Here is an 18,800-nt window from a genome sequence, read left to right on the forward strand (position 1 = left end):
AGCACAGCCTCTTCAGAGTGACCTAAATAGACTTCAGGGATGGTCAGAAAAATGAAAGCTATGCTTTAATCTAGAAAAGTGTAAGGTATCACACCTAGGGAACAGTAACCACAAAATAACTTATGCACTTGGTGGAGTTGAACTAAAGCTAGAAGTGGAGAAAAGGGACTTGGGTGTTAAGATACGGTCAGACACGAAGTTCTCCAAGCATTGTAGATAGGTTGCAAGGAAGGGCTGTACCGTCCTATTGATGATTTATCGAATATTTGCTAGAGAGATAAGGATGTCATACTGTGTTCGAATATGGAGGCCGCAACTAAAGAAAGGCATTGTGCTTCTTGAAACTCGGCTGGAGAGATAGGCAAAAGGGCATCCATATGAGTAAAGACTTCGAATATGTGAACTGCAGAGCTTGGAAACTAGGCACCTTAAAGGAGACTTGATTGAGGTGTTTAAGGTTGTGAGAGGCATGAGTAAAATGAATGAGGGCAAAATTTCCACGGTTATAAATGATTCTAGAACTGGGGACCATAAATTCAAGTTACGGGGGTAGACGTTTAGATTGGATTGCAGGAAGTTTTATTTTAGCCAGCGAGTTATAAATTACTGGAATAAGTTACCTGTATGGGTGGTAGAGGCTGACAGTTTTGGAAATTCAAAGATTAGCTGGGTGGTAATACACTCAGGGTAGTGGAGAATGAAAGGATCTGGAGGATAATTGTGCAGTCAGATATGAAGTTTTCTGAGCAGTGCAAAAAGGCTGCAAGAATAGCTCATGGTGTCTTGTCAATGATATACAGGAATTTTGCTAGCAGGGATAAAGGGGTGATTGTCCCCTTTTATAAGGCAATGGTCAGGCCACACCTTGAGTACTGCATACAGGTCTTGAAGCCTCATTTTAGGAAAGATGTAGAGCTACTAGAAAGAGTACAGAGAACGGCAACGAGATTGGCGAGTGGAACAAACGGTTGTTACCAAGGAAAGCTTAAGTTTTGCAAATTGCAACTTCTGGAGACTAGGCACCTTCAAGGTGATCTAATTGAGGTGTATAAGCAAGCTCAATGCTAATGGGATTCTTCCTATTGCTCAGATTACTCACCTGAGGGGGCATAAATTCAAATTGAGGAACGACAATTGTAGAATAGATGTGTGGAAATTCACCTTTAGCCAGCGGGTGGTTGATAGTTGGAACAAACTTCCATCTGTTCTAGTGGAGGTTGGCAACTTAAATGAGTTCGAGGCAGAACTAAACAAACATTTGGAGTGAATGGATGGGTGAAATGGAAAGGGTGTTTTTTTTTTTTTTTTTTTGCTGATGCTATATAAGCTTGCTTTTTTGCATCATATGCCCTACTAATGTTAATGATTACCTACGGGAGGGGAGAAATGCATAGATTGTCTATTTCCTTTTCTTTTATCAATTATTTATTTTTTTCAATTTTCTTCTTATTATTTTATTCCTCTCTCTTTTTTTTTTTTTTTTTTTTTGGCTGGTGCAGCATAAGCCATAGGCTTCCTTGCACCATGTGGCCATTCCATTGCTAATACTAACTATTTTTAATTTTTATTTCACATTGTCCAATCATGGAGCCCGGATACCATTTTTGCGGTCAGGGTGCACAGTGTTCTCATTGCTTTGATGTTGGGTTTATTATTGATCTCAGTGTGCTAAAATAAGAGACTTCTTATTTAACTATGCAGTGTTTTACTGCTAGGTGGTTGGCCTCACTTTCACATAGTCCGGGGTGGATGACCAAGTCCAATGGTCAAGACTAAGTAGGCCTTGACCGTTGGACTTTGACAGTCTAAAGTGATTGGTGTAGTGTGGGACTTTACGGAATCAGACACTGTGTTTCTAGAAAGCCTATATCTATTGTGCCATAAACATTTATATATATAAAGTACTGTTCCTTATTTTTGTCTCTCTTCCTTAAAGCCTGTCAAGTACTGTGATTATGTTCAATCAAACTAAAGAGAAGCTAGGTCCAAAGGCATCGGACGGGGGAAAGATGGAGATCGTTGATTCTGGTACTTCTGGCTCTGCAGATGGCAGAGCTGGGAGATTACAGCCAAGTTCGTCACAAGTTGTGCTCGAACGTCTGCCCGGCGACCTTGAAATCTTGTTGGATGGTGACTCGCCTAATGACTCACGAGTCTTCACAGAGAACTGCTGTGAAACGGCTCAGACAGGACTCTGATGAAGAAGGAGATCCGAATGAAAACTTCAAAGACATGAAGACTGTGTGTCAGAGACTCCATGACTATATGTTTAACGACTCTAATAAGGTAAATAGAGCGGCGATGTATGCGATCCTGGGTATGTGGGATCAGCTGGAAGCTAAGGCGATCAAGGTATTTGCAGAAAACCAATCACTAAAGGTGCTGCTGAAGAATCAGTCCGAAGACGTTGTACGAAGCCAGACGGGTACTGAACAAAAGAAGGCGCAAGTGCATGCCGTGTTCATAAAAGCGAACTGTGAGAGCCTAAAGTCCAGTGAGGCTATGAAAGAAGTTGTCTTAAAGGCTGCTAAACCAGTTCTCAAGAACATGAATGTCCGTCGCATGAAGACTATCAAGGATAACGGAGTTGTTGTTGTTTGTTTATTTGGTTTTTAGGAGCATTAGCAACTAAGGCCATATTGCTCCGGGATATGCGGTGGTCATTCCCTGACCTTTCCGCATCCTCCGTATTTGGTGGTGACGGGCTCAAACCCCGGTCTAATCAAGAAGCGTGTGCTACACACTGCTGCTCCTTCCCACCTGGCTACGGAGATGCCAGATAACAGAGTCATGCTGGAGGTGGCCAGCAAAGAAGATGCCCAGAGGGTACTGTCCTGTGAGACCATAAAGGCCAAGGGAATGAAGACTGAGGTCCCCAAGAAGCCTGGTAACCGTCTCATCATCTACGATGTAGATGCGGATGTCGAGAAAGAAGATTTTCTTTCTGAGCTGTTTGAGAGGAACTTTAGTTCTCATGGGGTCAGCCAAGCACTATTCCAGAAGAGTACTCTGGTTAGATCAGTGGCAAAAGTTGCAAATAAAGACACGAAGAACTGGATCATTGAGGTTCCCACAGAGTTGCGAAAAATCCTGATTGAGAAGGGCAGGGTGTTTCTGCATTGGACGTCCTACAAAGTGCGTGATATATATTTCACAGTGAAGTGTTTCAAGTGTCTTGCCTTTGGACATCTAGCGAGGAACTGCAAGTTGAAAGCAGTGTGTAGTCATTGTGCCAGTGAAGGTCACTTTCTCAAGGAGTGTCCAAAGCAGGCTGACATGCCTACTTGTGTGAACTGTAAGAAGAGAGGCAAAGCTTGTGAACATTCTGTTTGTAGTAGAGATTGTCCCATCTACAAGAGCTATTTGGAACAGATTAAGAGTAAAGTTGTTTAATGGATAATGTGCCCATAACAACTAATATCTAAAGGATTGTATCATAATTTCTTGTAGTGCTCAGAGTACTACTTGAACTGTGAGTCTGTTATTCCCACATGCTTGCGGATGTTAGTTTTGTGTTGCAACTGCTTGTCGTTGCCTATGTTTCATGTTGTATATACAGGGTGTCTCAAAAATATTGGTACAAACATTTAGGGGAGGTAGGTAACATTTAAAGGAATGTGAATTGCATAGGAACCCATAACCAGAAACGTCACCGTAAGTCGGTAGACGGCGCTGTTCATCAGTTTGCAAGAGGGAAAATTTCTGGTTTACTCATTCAAGCAGTAGTCGCCGCATGAAGAGCATGCATCGGTATACGAACTGTGAGCTGGCAGACATGCACCTACTGTATGGATTAGCAGAGGGCAATGGACGAGCCGCTCAACGAATTTATGGAGAACACTTCCCAGGCAGACATGTACCAGACCACCATTTGTTTGCGCGTGTGCATCAAAATTTGTGCGATTATGGGTCATTTAGAGGTAACAGGAGTAGTGCGGGCAGACCACGTTTGACGTGAACTCCCGCCATGAAAGAAAGTGTGTTGAATGCCGTCCAGAATAATCCTACTACCAGCACACGTGCCTCTGCCTTAGGAGTGTCTCGTTGTAGTGTACAGCATGTCTGGCACGTCGATTCCTTACACCCCTTTCATCTCCAAAGGGTTCAGTTACTGCTCCCCCAAGATCATCCTGCACGTGTGACTTTTGCGCAATGGTTTCTCCAAGAAAGTGTTCAAGACTTGAATTTTCCAGCCTATGTTTTTGTCACGGATGAGGCATTTTTCACTCGGGAAGGCTTATTCAATCAGCACAATGCTCATGTGTGGGCTCACGATAACCCACATGGCGTGCGCCCCCATGCGGCACAACATCGCTTCGCAATAAATGTGTGGGCAGGTATGGTCGGCGACTGCTTAGTCGGCCCATACTTGTTACCATCCCGTATGAACTCTGCTAAAAATATCGGATCTTTCTTGAACAAGTTCTACCAGGGTTACTTGACGATGTTCCAGCAAATGTGAGACGCAACATTTGGTTTCAACATTACGGGGTGCCTGCCCATTATGGAAGGTGCGTTCGTGACCATTTGAACAGGCGTTTTGGGCGTCGATAGATTGGCCGTGGTAGACCCGTTGCCTGGCCCCCATGCTCACCTGATTTATCGAGCCTTGATTTCTTTCTGTGGGGGGCCCTCAAATCTATCGTGTATGAATCGCCTGTGGAGACAGAAATGGATCTCGTGACGAGACTCGTCTGCGCTGCTGCTACTGTCAAAGAAACTCAAGGTGTGTTAGACCGTGTCAGCCAATCCATGCTGCAGCATGGATTGGCTGACACGTGTATACGGAATGGTAACAAGTATGGGCCGACTAAGCAGTCGCCGACCATACCTGCCCACACATTTATTGCGAAGCGATGTTGTGCCGCATGGGGGCGCACGCCATGTGGGTTATCGTGAGCCCACACATGAGCATTGTGCTGATTGAATAAGCCTTCCCGAGTGAAAAATGCCTCATCCGTGACAAAAACATAGGCTGGAAAATTCAAGTCTTGAACACTTTCTTGGAGAAACCATTGCGCAAAAGTCACACGTGCAGGATGATCTTGGGGGAGCAGTAACTGAACCCTTTGTTAGACCGTGTCAGCCAATCCATGGAAAGCCAATCCATGCTGCGTCAGTGTCACACATGCATTACGTCTCATGGTGGAACCTTCAGCATCTGTTGTAACACCATGAAATGCATCCATCTCGTACTTCATTGTTAATATTATGTCAAATAAATGTTTGCCACTAATTACTGTCTTGTGTCATTTCTGCTTCTTGTGCCTCTGCTACTACTTTCCCGTGACGTTTCCGGTTATGGGTTGCTATGCGATTCACATTCCTTTAGATGTTACCTACCTCCCCTAAATGTTTGTACCAATATTTTTGAGACAACCTGTATATATATATATTTTGTTGACCTCTAAACTGATATTTTTTTTATATAAGTTTGACTTCTAAATTGATTTCTTTTGGAGTTGATTTTTGATTGTGGTTTTGATCAAAGCAATCAGATTTCTGTACATAGTGTTATAAATTATTGTTGATTTTAAAGGATAGTAGCGACTGCCTCCACGGGGCTGGGGATGGTAAACTTCCCTGCTGCAGGGCTCTTCCTTCTGCAGCATGGAAGGCTAAATAGGTCGTTGTAAATAGCTATATTGCGTTGTTGAGCCTCTGCTCGGGAAACGCTTCAATGAGTGTAAAAATGATGATGATGATGTCCAATCATGGCTAAATTTTTAATAAGGGGAACAAAGAGAAAGCTAGATTCCTGAGACAGAAAATCCTGAGACAAGATGAGTCCAGAACACAACTGAATATGAAAGGCAAGTGGTGAGTGCGATCATGATGATTCACCAAGTCTGTCTATTAGCAAATAAGCTGCTGATAAGAATCAAAAAAAAAAAAAAAAAAATGATATCAAAATGGATAATTTAAATATTGTGGTTACGGGCAATCATATCCCTCTGTGTTTAATACTCAGAAATAACTGTATGAAAACCCTCTCTGTTGATGAGACATTTTGAAAGAAATAATCGAGACTCGAACAGTAAGTCCATTATACAGCAAGCAAACATATACATACAAAAAAAAAAAAAAAAGACTTGCATGAGCAATTCGCATTGTTAATGCATATGAAATTGTCTAGTAATGTACAGGCAATAAGAATCAGTGGTTGTACGTAGCATTAGTTTTTGTTAGTTGTTTAAAAAATATATATTTATATTTGCATACATGAGCAATTCTCTAGTTAATGTACGTTAATGCATGGCCTAGTAATGTATGGGTAAGAAGTATCAGTGGTTGTCTGGTGTTAATTTTTGCGAGTTGTTTAAAAAAAAAATTGCATTTCTATTCACCTATTTTTTATTCCCTGTTGCCATTCCTTTTTCTTCATTTCAGCGCTGACATATTGTGATGTCACATGACATCCCTCAATAACATGCAGGCAAGGAGAGGGGAAAGAGGTGAGTGGGAGGTGTCTTCACTGGCCTAGAACGGGAAAACAAAATGCTACAACGCCCCCGTTCTTTTACCGAGGCGTTGAGGAATGGCACTTCATCGCTCAACGAAGAGGTCCCTGTGCAAAAAAATACTATCAGGAAATCTGACAAAAGAACAGCTAAATCGCATGTTATCCTGGTGAAACCCACACAGGATACGCAACTAACAACTAGCGACGCAGTTAAGGATGTCTTAACTAGCAACCTCAAGGAGCACATGAAAACCCTAAAGATCAAAAGCATAAGAAAAACCAGGATGCCTGGTGTTATCATTGAAACGGATACTAGGGAGGAGGCACAAACTATACTAAAGAGTTCAGAAATCTCCAACATAGGATTGAAGGCAGAAACGCCAAAACGAAAAGGACCTTCCATTATCCTCTTCGGTCTGGACAAGAGTACTACTCCTCAAGAGCTAAAGGAGGAAATATACTACAAAAACCTTAGCGCGCATACAGCAGAGGACGACGTTGATGCTGACATTATACCAAAACATATCACGAAGTCTAAGTCAGCTGCTACAGTAAACTGGGTAGTCGAACTTTCCCCCAGAGCGTGGAAGGTTATTAGCCAACATGAGAGAATCTACATCGGATGGGGAAGCCACCGATTCAAGGAGTACGTTCCAGTTCCCAAATGTTTCAGGTGTCTGCAATTTGGGCACACATCGCACACCTGCAACCAACGGGTTCCAACGTGTGGTCACTGTACCCAGCAGGGACATGAGTTCAAAGACTGCCCTAAAAGGGAGGAACCAGCAGCTTGTGCAAACTGCAAACGGTCTAAAATACCCCACCTGCACTCCGTCAGGGATGCAAACTGCCCTGTATATATAAAATTTAAGGGAATATACCAAGACAGAACCAATTATGGATAGACGGTCCACCCAACCACCAACACAGAAGAAGCTGAATTTCTTGCAGATAAATGCACAGCATGCCAGAGCAGTGGTTGAACAAATTAAATTAAAAACAGAGGAAGAAAATATTGACATAATTATGCTGCAGGAGCCTTATGCCTACAAGGGTAAGGTCACAGGTTATCCAGCTTCATACAAAATCATTCAAGGTACTACAGATGCACCACGGGCCGCAATCCTAGTCAGTAACACTGAAATCTCTGTAACTAAAGTAGCTCCACTTTGTACATCCTTTAGTGCCTGTGCTCAAGTTCTTACTGCCATGGGATCCTTACATCTGCTCTCACTCTATAGCAGACCTGGTGAAGACATCTCAATTGCGATCGCCATAATACAAACAGCACTTGACCTTCTCCCAGGGGGTAAGCTACTCATAGCCATGGACGCGAATTGTCGCTCTCCCCTGTGGCATAGTCAAACACCTGATCGTACGGTCACTCGAAATGGGGAGGAACTTGAAAACTTCATCCTTGCCTCCAGACTACAAGTACTCAACCAGCCTGGAAATCTCCCCACATACAGTAGCACCCTCTGGGAAAGTACCATCGACATCACCCTGACCACGCCGACTATTTCTGGAAAGTTCAGCAGGTGGAAGGTTAATGAAGCATGGACCACTTCTGATCACAGAGCAATCACCTATTCTCTTGGCCGCTCCGTGGATCGTATTCCCCCAATACCAAGGGATGTAGTGCGATTCTGCACAAAGAAAGCTGACTGGCCACGCTTTCAAGCCGAACTTGTAAGAAGACTTCATGAAGATTCTTCACAACTGAATCACATCACCTCTGAGGACTGTGCAGTTTCCCTCTCCAAGACCATCAAAGAGGCCTGTGCTATGGCAATCCCCAAGAGAAGGCCCTTCAAAAACGCAGTCCCTTGGTGGAATGCTGAACTACAAGATATGAGGAAGAGAGTCCACCAAGCTCGTAAAACTTTTCAGAGAGCCCGTGCTCACCTCCCACCCTTGGAGGTCGAAGCCGCAAAAGACAGTTACCGATTCTTAAGGAACAGTTACACTACCATGATTAGACGCTGCAAAAAAGCCTCATGGCAGAATCTGGTCTCGATCACAGGAAATGATAACCCCTGGGGAGTTGTCTATCGTATCGTTGTGAACAAACTCCCTAGAGGTGAAGTCCTCAGTACAACTGTAAAACCTGATGGTTCTTCCACCTTCACGTGGGAAGACTCTGTCCATAACATGCTAAATGCCCTCTTTCCAACAGATGATGCACAGCTAACTGAAGAGCAACTACAGATTGTTACCGCTAACGATTCTTATACAACAGAAAATACTGAAGAACCATTTACAAATGACGATCTAAAAGCTGCACTGGACAAAACTAAAGAAAATAAAACTCCTGGCAATGACCTCCTGGAGGTGGATGTTATCAAGAAATTTGCAACCTACTTCCCTAACACCATGCTCGCCACTTTCAACAGATGCCTAATGGAAGGCCACTTTCCTGCTATCTGGAAGGAGGCATGCCTTAAACTCATCTTGAAGAACCCAGACAAACCACCTGAAGAGCCAAAATCTTACAGGCCAATTGCACTCTTGCCAGTCCTAGGCAAACTTCTGGAAAGGCTTCTCCTCAGCAGGTTGTCAAAATGCTACTCTAAAGAAAACCTCATTTCTCCACTTCAGTACGGTTTCAAAGCTGGTTGCAGCACTGAAGATGCTCTTCTTAAATTAATATCTACTGTTTCAAGCACTCAAGGCAAGTATGTGCTAGCCATCACAGTTGACTTTGCTGGAGCGTTTGATCGGCTGTGGTGGCCAAGTATTCTCAGAAGACTCCGACAAGCGAAAGCACCGCTCAACCTTTATAGCTGTGTCAAGGAGTACCTGAGACACCGCACTGTCCATGTTAGTACCAGGTACGAGTCTGTCACTAGCCAGGTCTCCCGAGGCTGTCCCCAGGGCTCGGTCTTGGGGCCTTTCTTTTGGTCCATCGTCCTGGACGAGTTCCTTGGGATGGACTTGGGGATGACTCAACCCCTTGCGTTTGCTGACGATTTGGTTTTGGTGGTACATGGTGACACAAGAGCTGATTTAGAGGAGAGAGCAAATTGTGCACTAACTAAGATCCAGGATTGGACAGCCATTCACCGACTAAAGATCTCGGGAGAGAAAACCAAATCTATATTGCTCAAGGGAACGCTTCAACTACGAAGACCACCGGTTATCAAAATTGACAACACCTCCATAAAATTATACCCAGAAATCAAGTATTTAGGAATCGTCTTAGATATGAAGCTAAATTTCCATCCTCACTTGAAATATATGTCACAGAAAATAAAAAAATACTCGGCCATGATCATCCGTATAAGCCGTGCAGACTGGGGCCTTAAGCGCCGGGCTCTGGCCCTCATCTATAATGCCATATTTGTGCCAATAGCTTGCTATGGAGCCTCAGTATGGTGTACTAGGGCCTCCCTCGACCGAAATCGCCGTAAACTAGACTCCATACAGCGTTCTATGCTCCTTGCCGTAACAAGGGCGTGCCGTACAGTAAGCACCCCAGCTCTGCAGGTGCTAGCTGGATGTATACCCCTACACCTAGAGGTAATAAGAAGAGGATTATATCAACGATTGAAGAAGAGTATTCCCACTGAAACAGCAGGCATCACTCTTAACCTTGATAACAACCCCAAACAGGAAAGGAAGAGAATCTCTGAAATTATGTACAGGACCTGGCAAGAGACATGGGACACCACCAACAAAGGATTGATAACCAAAAAGTTCATTCCCTCTGTGAACCTCATCAGTCCAAAGCCTCCTCCCTGGTACTCACCAGGCCTCCATACTACATTTCTATTTACAGGCCACGGACCCTTTAAAGCGAAGCTAACATCCCTAGGCATAGAAGAAGATCCGCTGTGTCACTGCGGGGATGAAGAAACGTGGGATCACGTGATGTATGATTGCCATGAATATGATGAGTTCCGGCTAAGGTTTGCCACTAAAATGCAAGAAAATCCCCGGAATTGTGAGCACCTGATTATAATGGACGAGCAGCGCTATGTCGCCTTTACAGAGTTTGCGCAGTCTGTCTTCACTGCTAGACGGGTTAGGCACCCAAACACCACCCATTGAAGATCAAAGTAAGAAACTTCCTGGATATGACAGTCCTCTCAGGAAAAGGAAAAAAGAAAAAAAAAAAAAAAACACTCCTTTCTTCCTTCGTCCCAGGAGTGACGGAACCCACACCAGTACAGCTCAGCTGCTGCCTTTAGGCCTCCCTAGCCACGCTCTCTTGCGTGGTCCTTTGCCTCCACTCCCTGGCGGGAGGGGGAGTTCATCCCTGGTGTCCTCCCCCCCTCGCCACCCCTCTTTTTCACTCTGGTGGGGCATGGGCCTGCTCCACTGACTTGGGGGTCATCTTCCCTATGGACCCCGTATCTCTGTCTTTTCCCCCCAGTCTTCAGTCTCCTTCCCCTTCTCTAACTTACAACTAGTGTCTGAATCAACTCCAAATTGTTTGAGCCCTACATCCAAAAACTTAACAACATCAAATCGCCCAACTAGTACTCCCTTTGTTTTGGCTGACCCCTATCTATAGCGTGTTTTTTTTTTTTTTTTTTTATAGGTCCTTGCCACTGAAATCTCAGGAAATTAGGTGGCAGGACCTGCCAGAGTAAATAACTAAGTAGTGTACCTGGTCTGCCTCCACGGGGCGGAGTGGGGCAACGTTGGGTCCCATTAGGGGCCCAGCGGCTAAATGACCAGATGAACAACGGTACACGACACTACACAAATACAAAATCCATATACTTTTAAACCTCTGGCATTGACAGTGTTCTGTTTCACACCCACAATGTATAGCACGCGGAGATGGGGGAAACCCCTGGTGCCGTTTGACACTAAACACACTCTACACTCTACACACTCTGGCCTATCATAGGCCTTCTTCCTCTCTTTCTCACTGAAGTAAGGAGTTGTACTAGTGCCTCAAAAAAACAAAGCCAATTTAATACGTCATTGATGGGCTAATCCGTTCTACCAAGTGGGCCAAGGAGTAAAGGTCAAGAAACTAATTCCAGTAGACTGAGTACAGCTTAAGTCTTTATTCCATTAGTAGAAATACTTTTGTTTGTGTTATTAGTGCTGTTGTGTTTGTACGTATATCTCATAAAAGTGCTTTGAAATTTTTAATAATACCTGGAAAACGTTGTAGCCTAGAAAATTATAAAGGTGGTCTGAAAGTACATCTTTGGCTTTCCATTGAAGGATACTGTTTTAACTAACAAATGGTTGAAAGCTACACTAAGGAAGGACTTTGTGCCATCTGAGAATTCAAAGGTAAGTTTGCTAAAATAAGTTTGTGGTACTTTAATAATAATCATCTTAAATAGTGGTATTTTTACAGTAATGAAACGATAGTATAGCACATTTATCTAATCACACAATTAGCTATGTGTGTGTGTGTGTGTGTGTGTGTGTGTGTGTGTGTGTGTGTGTGTGTGTGTGTGTGTGTGTGTGTGAGAGAGAGAGAGAGAGAGAGAGAGAGAGAGAGAGAAAAAAGGGAATCAGCAAGAAAGAGAAGAATGATGATATCCAGCTCATGGCACACCCAGGGTCCTGAGCTGGATATCATCATTCTTCTCTTTCTTGCTGATTCCCTTTTCTCTCTCTCTCTCTCTCACACACACACACACACACACACACAGGGTGGCTCAGGAATTTTTTTTTTTTTTTTTTTTGGCTTGTGCAGCATAAGCCTTTGGCTTCCTTGCACCATATAGCTAATAATAATAATAATAATAATAATAATAATAATAAAATGAAACAGATTAACCCCAGGGGCTCATATCTGGTGAGCATTGAGTATGGGCTTGGCACACCCAGGGTCCTGAGCTGGATATCATCATCATTCTCTTTCTTGGCGATTCCCTTCTACTTCTGACTCTCTCTCTCTCTCTCTCTCTCTCTCTCTCTCTCTCTCTCTCTGCATAACTCAGGATTTTTTTTTTTCAAAGGCCTCAGGCTTCCTTGCACCATATAGCTAATGATATATCCTTGTCAGAATATAGAAGTAAATTTTGTCAAAATTTCGGCTTTCATTTCATGTACTGGTTACACTGAAGGAAAGTGCATACTTATTATTATTATTAGCCATAAGGTGCAAGGAAGCCTGAGGCTTATGCTGCACCAGCAAAAAAAAATAAATATTTAAAAAAAATTTTGAATTACCGCGAGAGAGAGAGAGAGAGAAAGAGTCAGAAGTAGAAGGGAATCACCAAGAAAGAGAATGATGATATCCAGCTCAGGACCCTGGGTGTGCCAAGCCCATATTCACCAGATGTGAGCCCCTGGAGTTAATTAAGAAATCAAAAAATCTCAATATTTGTACAATATGTAATGTTGATTTTATTTATTGTAACTTTTAGTGTAGATAAATACATAAAAAGTGTAATTATATGCAACCTTTGATAAACTATAGGTCTGTGTATGTAGACTGAGGTATCCTTAGTTGTAAAAGCTAATAACAATTGTCTACGAGATGCTAACAATAAGTAAAGTGAAATTCAGAAGAGCATATAACATTTTATTTATATATTTCATACTGTTAGAGGTATGTGAGATTCATTTTGAGCCATCCCAGATAATCAGACAGACATCTAAATTTGATGGAAAAAACAAGTCACCATAGATTTCAAGCATCCAAAATTAATTCATGGAGCTATTCCATCACAATTTCCGAATTGCCCAAGCTATTTGTCGTCACAGGCATTTACAAGAGACAGTCCCAAATAGTATTAAAAGTAAATATGATTATGAAAAAAACTCTAGGATTTCATATGTTTACACAACTAGCAGAGTGCCTGAATAGACATGCAGTACCCAAATACTAGCAAGTTAATTCAAAAAATAACTGTGTTATATTTTTATATTCAGGCGTGATTAGTGAAGATTTGATGTTGTCGGTATTTGTCCAGAGTGCTGAAATTAATAATTTAGGCAAGTCAGTCACTGAAACTTCAAATGAAGGTGAATAGTTTCGATTAGATTACTGATATATTAGAACAGATACCAGTAATTGACAACAGCAGTGATGTTAATAATATTTCTTTTGTTTTAAATGCTGCTTGTAGTTTACTAAATTCAATTGCGGGAGACATTAATAGCAACAGAGCATCAGTGTTTAAATTCATATGTGGACAATTACATTTGTTACAATGTGAAAAGAATGCATACAGATATTCCACAGAATTATTAATATTTTTATCTTTGGTGTTTTGGATATCTCCACATGCTTACAAATTTCTACAGCATTCTGCATTCCTACTTCTCCCTCATCCAATATATTTGTAGGCTCTGCTCTTCTCTAAACTCTCTAAATATAAAAATTTCAGATGATCAGCAAGAGAATCATTTTCTGATATATGCTAAACAGAAATTGGCCTTTTTAAAATCTTCAGAATGCAAAATTAGTTTATTGACTGATGAAATTCATCTGAAACCATATATTGATTTTCTTTGAACGTTTACAAAAATGGTCATTTTTGGAGAAATAATTTTTAATTTGCTAAAGAATACCATAATCAATATTTTGCTCAACAATTATTCTAGAAAGAAAAATGATGTATTAAAAGCAATGCATGCATTGAAAAAGAGCTAAATTTAAAGTAAAATAATTTTTGTTCATCTATAGTAAATCAAATTATTAAATTTAATGAATAAATTGGATTATAAACTGCACGTAAAATATTAAAATGTAATAAAATAGTTAACTATAAAAATGTGTCTTCATTTTAATGTTATAATTATAAAAAAAATTATCACACAAGTATCAAAAACCGTAATTTTTTATTTATTATTTTTATTTTTTTCATACTGTCCCTTGCAACATAAATTAGCTTTCCATTATGCACAGAAAATAAAGTAGATTTACAACTTGCTTTCGCTTTTCTCAATTCTGTGCAGCGATGTAGCTTTAGGCAAGTCAGTCACTGAACCTTATTATGAAGGTGAATAGTTTCGATTAGATTACTGATATCTTAGAACAGATACCAGTAATTGACAACAGCAGTGATATGTTAATAATATTTATTTTGTTTTAAATGCTCCTTGTAGTTTACTTTCGCTTGTAGTTTACACCCAATTAGAAAAATATTAAGGTTAATTTACCTTGAACGAAGAATTAATAACCTCTTGTAATATATATTATCCAGAAGAAACTAACCAGTTTCATTCAAATCATAAACACGCCAGTGCCATACCAGCTTTTGAGAAAAAAAAAAAAAGATTACATTACTCTAATAGAGATGGTACTCTCCAACCAGAAGACCCATAGAGGAATTTAAAGTTTACTACTCTGTGGTAGTAAGTATCTACGCCAGTAGTTTTCAATCGGGGTGCAGCAACAACATTCCAGGGGTGCCACGTAATTTGGGTTTAAGTTAATTAAACTTATTATTATTTTTTAATTTATATGTTTATTTCATTATAAAATGGTGAACAGTATCCTTTTAATTTTGTGGTGATATGTAATTGACGTCATATATCACCACAAATGCAGATTGCTCAGGACCAAGATATCTACGAGGAATATTACAACTTTCTGAAAATGATAAAGCCCAAGAAACCTATAGGGAAAAAGAAATCCAAACAAGAACAAATTAGTCAAGAAACACTTGTGATGATGAACCGAAGACGACAAATGAAGAGCAAGAAAAACACTGACAGGGAGAAAATTGATCATACTGAGTTATGCAAAGCCATTAGAAAGAGACTCAGAGAGGACATAAGAAGATTTAACAGAAGAAAAGTAGAACATGCATTAAGAAAAAACAAAGGATTTAAATCAGCAGCCATGAGCAGTAATACAGAAAGACAAATGATACTGAAACTGGAGAACAGAAATGGTGTACTTATAAACAGCAGAGAGGGCATAATTCAAATAGCAGAAGACTACTATAGAGAACTATACAAGGAGCGAGGGAATGATGCCAGCAGTGAGGAAGATGGATTGCAAATTAGCAACACATACGACATACCCGATATTCTTCCTGATGAGGTAGAACATGCATTGAAGAAAATGAAGAATCAGAAAGCCCCAGGGAAGATGAAGTTACTGTAGAGTTGTTAAAATTGGGAGGAAGAGACATAACACAAAAACTGGCAAGGCTCTTCACAAAGTGCATTAGAAAAGGTTTGACGCCTAAGCAGTGGAATAATGCAATCATAGTTTTGCTGCAGAAGAAAGGAGATAAATCAGAAATTGGAAATTATAGACCAGTTATCTTGTTATCCCACATATACAAGTTGTTCAGAAGGGTCATTACTAACAGATTAGAAAGAATACTTGATGAGAATCAACCGAAAGAGCAAGCTGGCTTTAGGACAGGATTCTCAATTATGGATCACCATCACGTAATATCACAGCTAATGGAGAAAGCAAATGAATATAAAACACCATTATGCCTGGCATTTGTGGATTATGAAAAGGCATTTGACTCCATACAGCATAAGGCAATGTTTTGGGCACTAGAAAGACAAGGCATAGATACCCCACATATTATGATTTTGAAGAAAATATATGAGAGTGCTACCTTCTTTATTACACTAGACAAAGAGAGTAGCAAATTTAAAATCGAGAAAGGAGTGTGACAAGGAGACACAATATCTCCGAAGCTGTTTACTGCTGCCCTTGAGGAAGCTTTCAGAAGATTAGACTGGTCGCAGAAAGGAGATAATGTGAACAGAGAGTACCTAAACCATTTACGATTTGCAGATGACATTTTGGTCATAAGCCACGATCCCACAGAATTTGAGGAAAATCTTAATCAGTTATGCACAGTTAGTAAGGATTTTGGACTAAAGAGGAATATGGCTAAAAAAGAGTAATGATGAACAAGTATGCCACAGAAAGAGAAATAATGATTGAAGGAGCAGTAATTGAAAAGGTGGAGTCATATACTGATCTGGGACAAGTTATTAGCTGTAATAATGATAAATGGCTGGAAGTCAAGAGAAGAATACATTTTGGATGGATAGCATTCAGGAAATATAGTCACATACTGAAGAGCAATATCCCAGTTTGTCTGAAACGTAAAATAATGAACCAATGTATACTCCCCACCATGACTTATGGAAGTGAAACTTGGGCACTCACCAAAAGAATGGAAGAGAAGCTGAGAACTACACAGCGAAGAATGGAACGAATTATATTCGAAATCAGACTGTTAGATAAGAAGAGAAACACATGGATTAGGCAGCAAACTCAAGTAAAGGACATTCTTATCAAAACTAAAGAACTAAAATGGTCTTGGGCAGGACACATAGCTCAAAGACATGATGACAGATGGACTAAGAAAATAACAGAATGGTACCCAAGAGGAGCTAGAAGAAACTCTGGAAGACAAAGGCGGAGATGGATAGATGAAATTCATGAGTTTGTGGGTAGTAAATGGATGGCCAGTGCTCAAAACAGAAGGAACTGGAAAGTTGCTGGAGAGGCCTTCATCCTGCAGTGGATTGAAAATGGCGGTTGATGATGATGATGATAATTGACGTTTACTTAGTACTTCTATATAAAAAATAAAATTATATACTGTATATATATAATTTGTATTATGAAATGTAATTTTTATAATTATATTATTGTAATAAATATCATATAAAAAATATATTTTTTAATATTATATATATATAAAGTATATATATATATATAGGAAATCGGGGAGAGAAGATCGGATCAAACAGGCAGAAAATTGAGGTAGGTGTGCCGCAATATAAAATAAATCTTAGGGGTTCCGTTATTAAAAAAAGATTGAAAACAACTGATCTACGCACAGAGAAGTAAGATACTACTCTGTGACTGTGTCCCACAAGAGTAGTAACATAGCAGAGGCATTTGATGCAAGAAAGCAAGCTTATGCAGCATCAGCCAAAAAAAAAAAAAAAAACCACTTCCACTTCACCCCTCTGTTCGTTCGAAATACCTGTCCAGCTGAGCCTTAAACTTATTTAGGCTATCAACTTCCATGACAAGGGATGGAAGTCTGTTCCACCAACCAACCACCCGCTGGCTAAAGGCAAATTTCCGCACGTCTATCCTACATCTGTCTTTCCTCAATTTGAATTTATGCCCTCTCAGGTGATTATTCTGAGCGAGAGGAAGAATCCCATCAGCATTGAGCATGCTCAAACCATTCAAGGCTTTATACACCTCTATCAGATCACCTCGCTGGTGCCTAGTCTCCAGACACTGTAATTTGCAAAACTTAAGCCTTTCTTCGTAAGAGCACCCCTTTGTTCCATTCACTAATCTTGTTGCCCTTCTCTGTACTCGTTCCAGCAGCTCTACATCCTTCTTGAAATGAGGCCTCCAGACCTGTACACAGTACTCTAGGTGTGGCCTGATATTGCCTTATTCAAGGGGATAATCCCCTCCTTATCCCTGCTAGAAAAATTCCTATACTGTATATCATTGACAATACACCATGAGCTATCTAGCAGCCCGTCTGCACTGCTCAGAGAACTTCATATCTGCCTGCACAACCACCCCCAGGTACCTTTCATTCTCTACCACTGTCAGTGTAGTACCACAGAGTTGATATGTTGTTCTGGGCTTGCTGTTTCCCATATGTAGTATTTTACATTTATCAATGTTAAACTTCATTTGCCACCTCTCAGCCCATCTGCTCAACCTTTCCAGATCCTGTTGCAGCAGCATAGTATCAGTAGTGTCCTTGACAACCCTGCCAATCTTCGTATCGTCTGCAAACTTGGACATTAAGCTTGATATACCATCATCAATATCATTTATGAATACAGAAAACAATAATGGACCCAACACTGAACCCTGAGGGACTCCACTGATAACATTAATCCACGATGAGCAGCAGTGTGCATTGATTACCACTCTCTGTCTTCTCTCCCTCAACCACCCCTTTATCCATAGCAGCAATTTACCTCCAATGCGACACTGCTCCAATTTGTGCCGCAGTCTTCCATGTGCAACAGTATCAAAAGCCTTTCCAAGTATATAATATCAAAGTTATTCCCTGCATCCAGTTCTTTTGTGACTGCTTCATAGTATCCAATGAAATTGGTCAGGCAAGACTTCCCCTTAACAAAACCATGCTGTGTCCGGGCTATAACTGAAGTCGTGTCTAGATGATCCTGTAGTGCTTCTTTAACCAGTGCCTCCATTAATTTTCCTGGAACAAAAGTTTAACTCACAGGTCTATAATTACTTGTGTCAACCTTTGATCTTCCTTTGTGAATTGGGGACACATTTGCACATCTCCAGTCTGTGGGTACCTCCCCTGAGTCCAAGGAAGCTCTCATAATTATGGCTAAGGGTTTGCATACTTCCTTTGCCGCCTCCTTTATATATAACTGGAATGATCCCATCCACCCCAGGTTCCTTTCT

General features: G+C 40.9%; 2 protein-coding genes across 2 annotated transcripts in view; one reads left to right on the plus strand and one right to left on the minus strand.

Moving 5' to 3' along the window:
• LOC150087112 (tetratricopeptide repeat protein 33-like) overlaps positions 1-14,661 on the minus strand; it is a 94,320-nt gene extending 79,659 nt beyond the window's left edge. The window contains exon 1 of the mRNA XM_090371815.1: positions 14,549-14,661. The gene's annotated coding sequence lies outside the window, so the exon portion shown is untranslated. The remainder of the gene's footprint in view (positions 1-14,548) is intronic.
• Pif1 (Pif1 DNA helicase) overlaps positions 6,499-18,800 on the plus strand; it is a 162,902-nt gene continuing 150,600 nt past the window's right edge. Inside the window, exon 1 of the mRNA XM_090372378.1 lies at positions 6,499-7,014. Coding sequence (XP_090228504.1) covers positions 6,499-7,014 — 516 coding nt within the window. The remainder of the gene's footprint in view (positions 7,015-18,800) is intronic.

This window comes from Mastigoproctus giganteus, chromosome 4 (genome assembly GCF_048544385.1).
Source record: "Mastigoproctus giganteus isolate SK-2022 chromosome 4, ASM4854438v1, whole genome shotgun sequence".
In the NCBI taxonomy this organism is placed as follows: Eukaryota; Metazoa; Arthropoda; class Arachnida; order Uropygi; family Thelyphonidae; genus Mastigoproctus; species Mastigoproctus giganteus.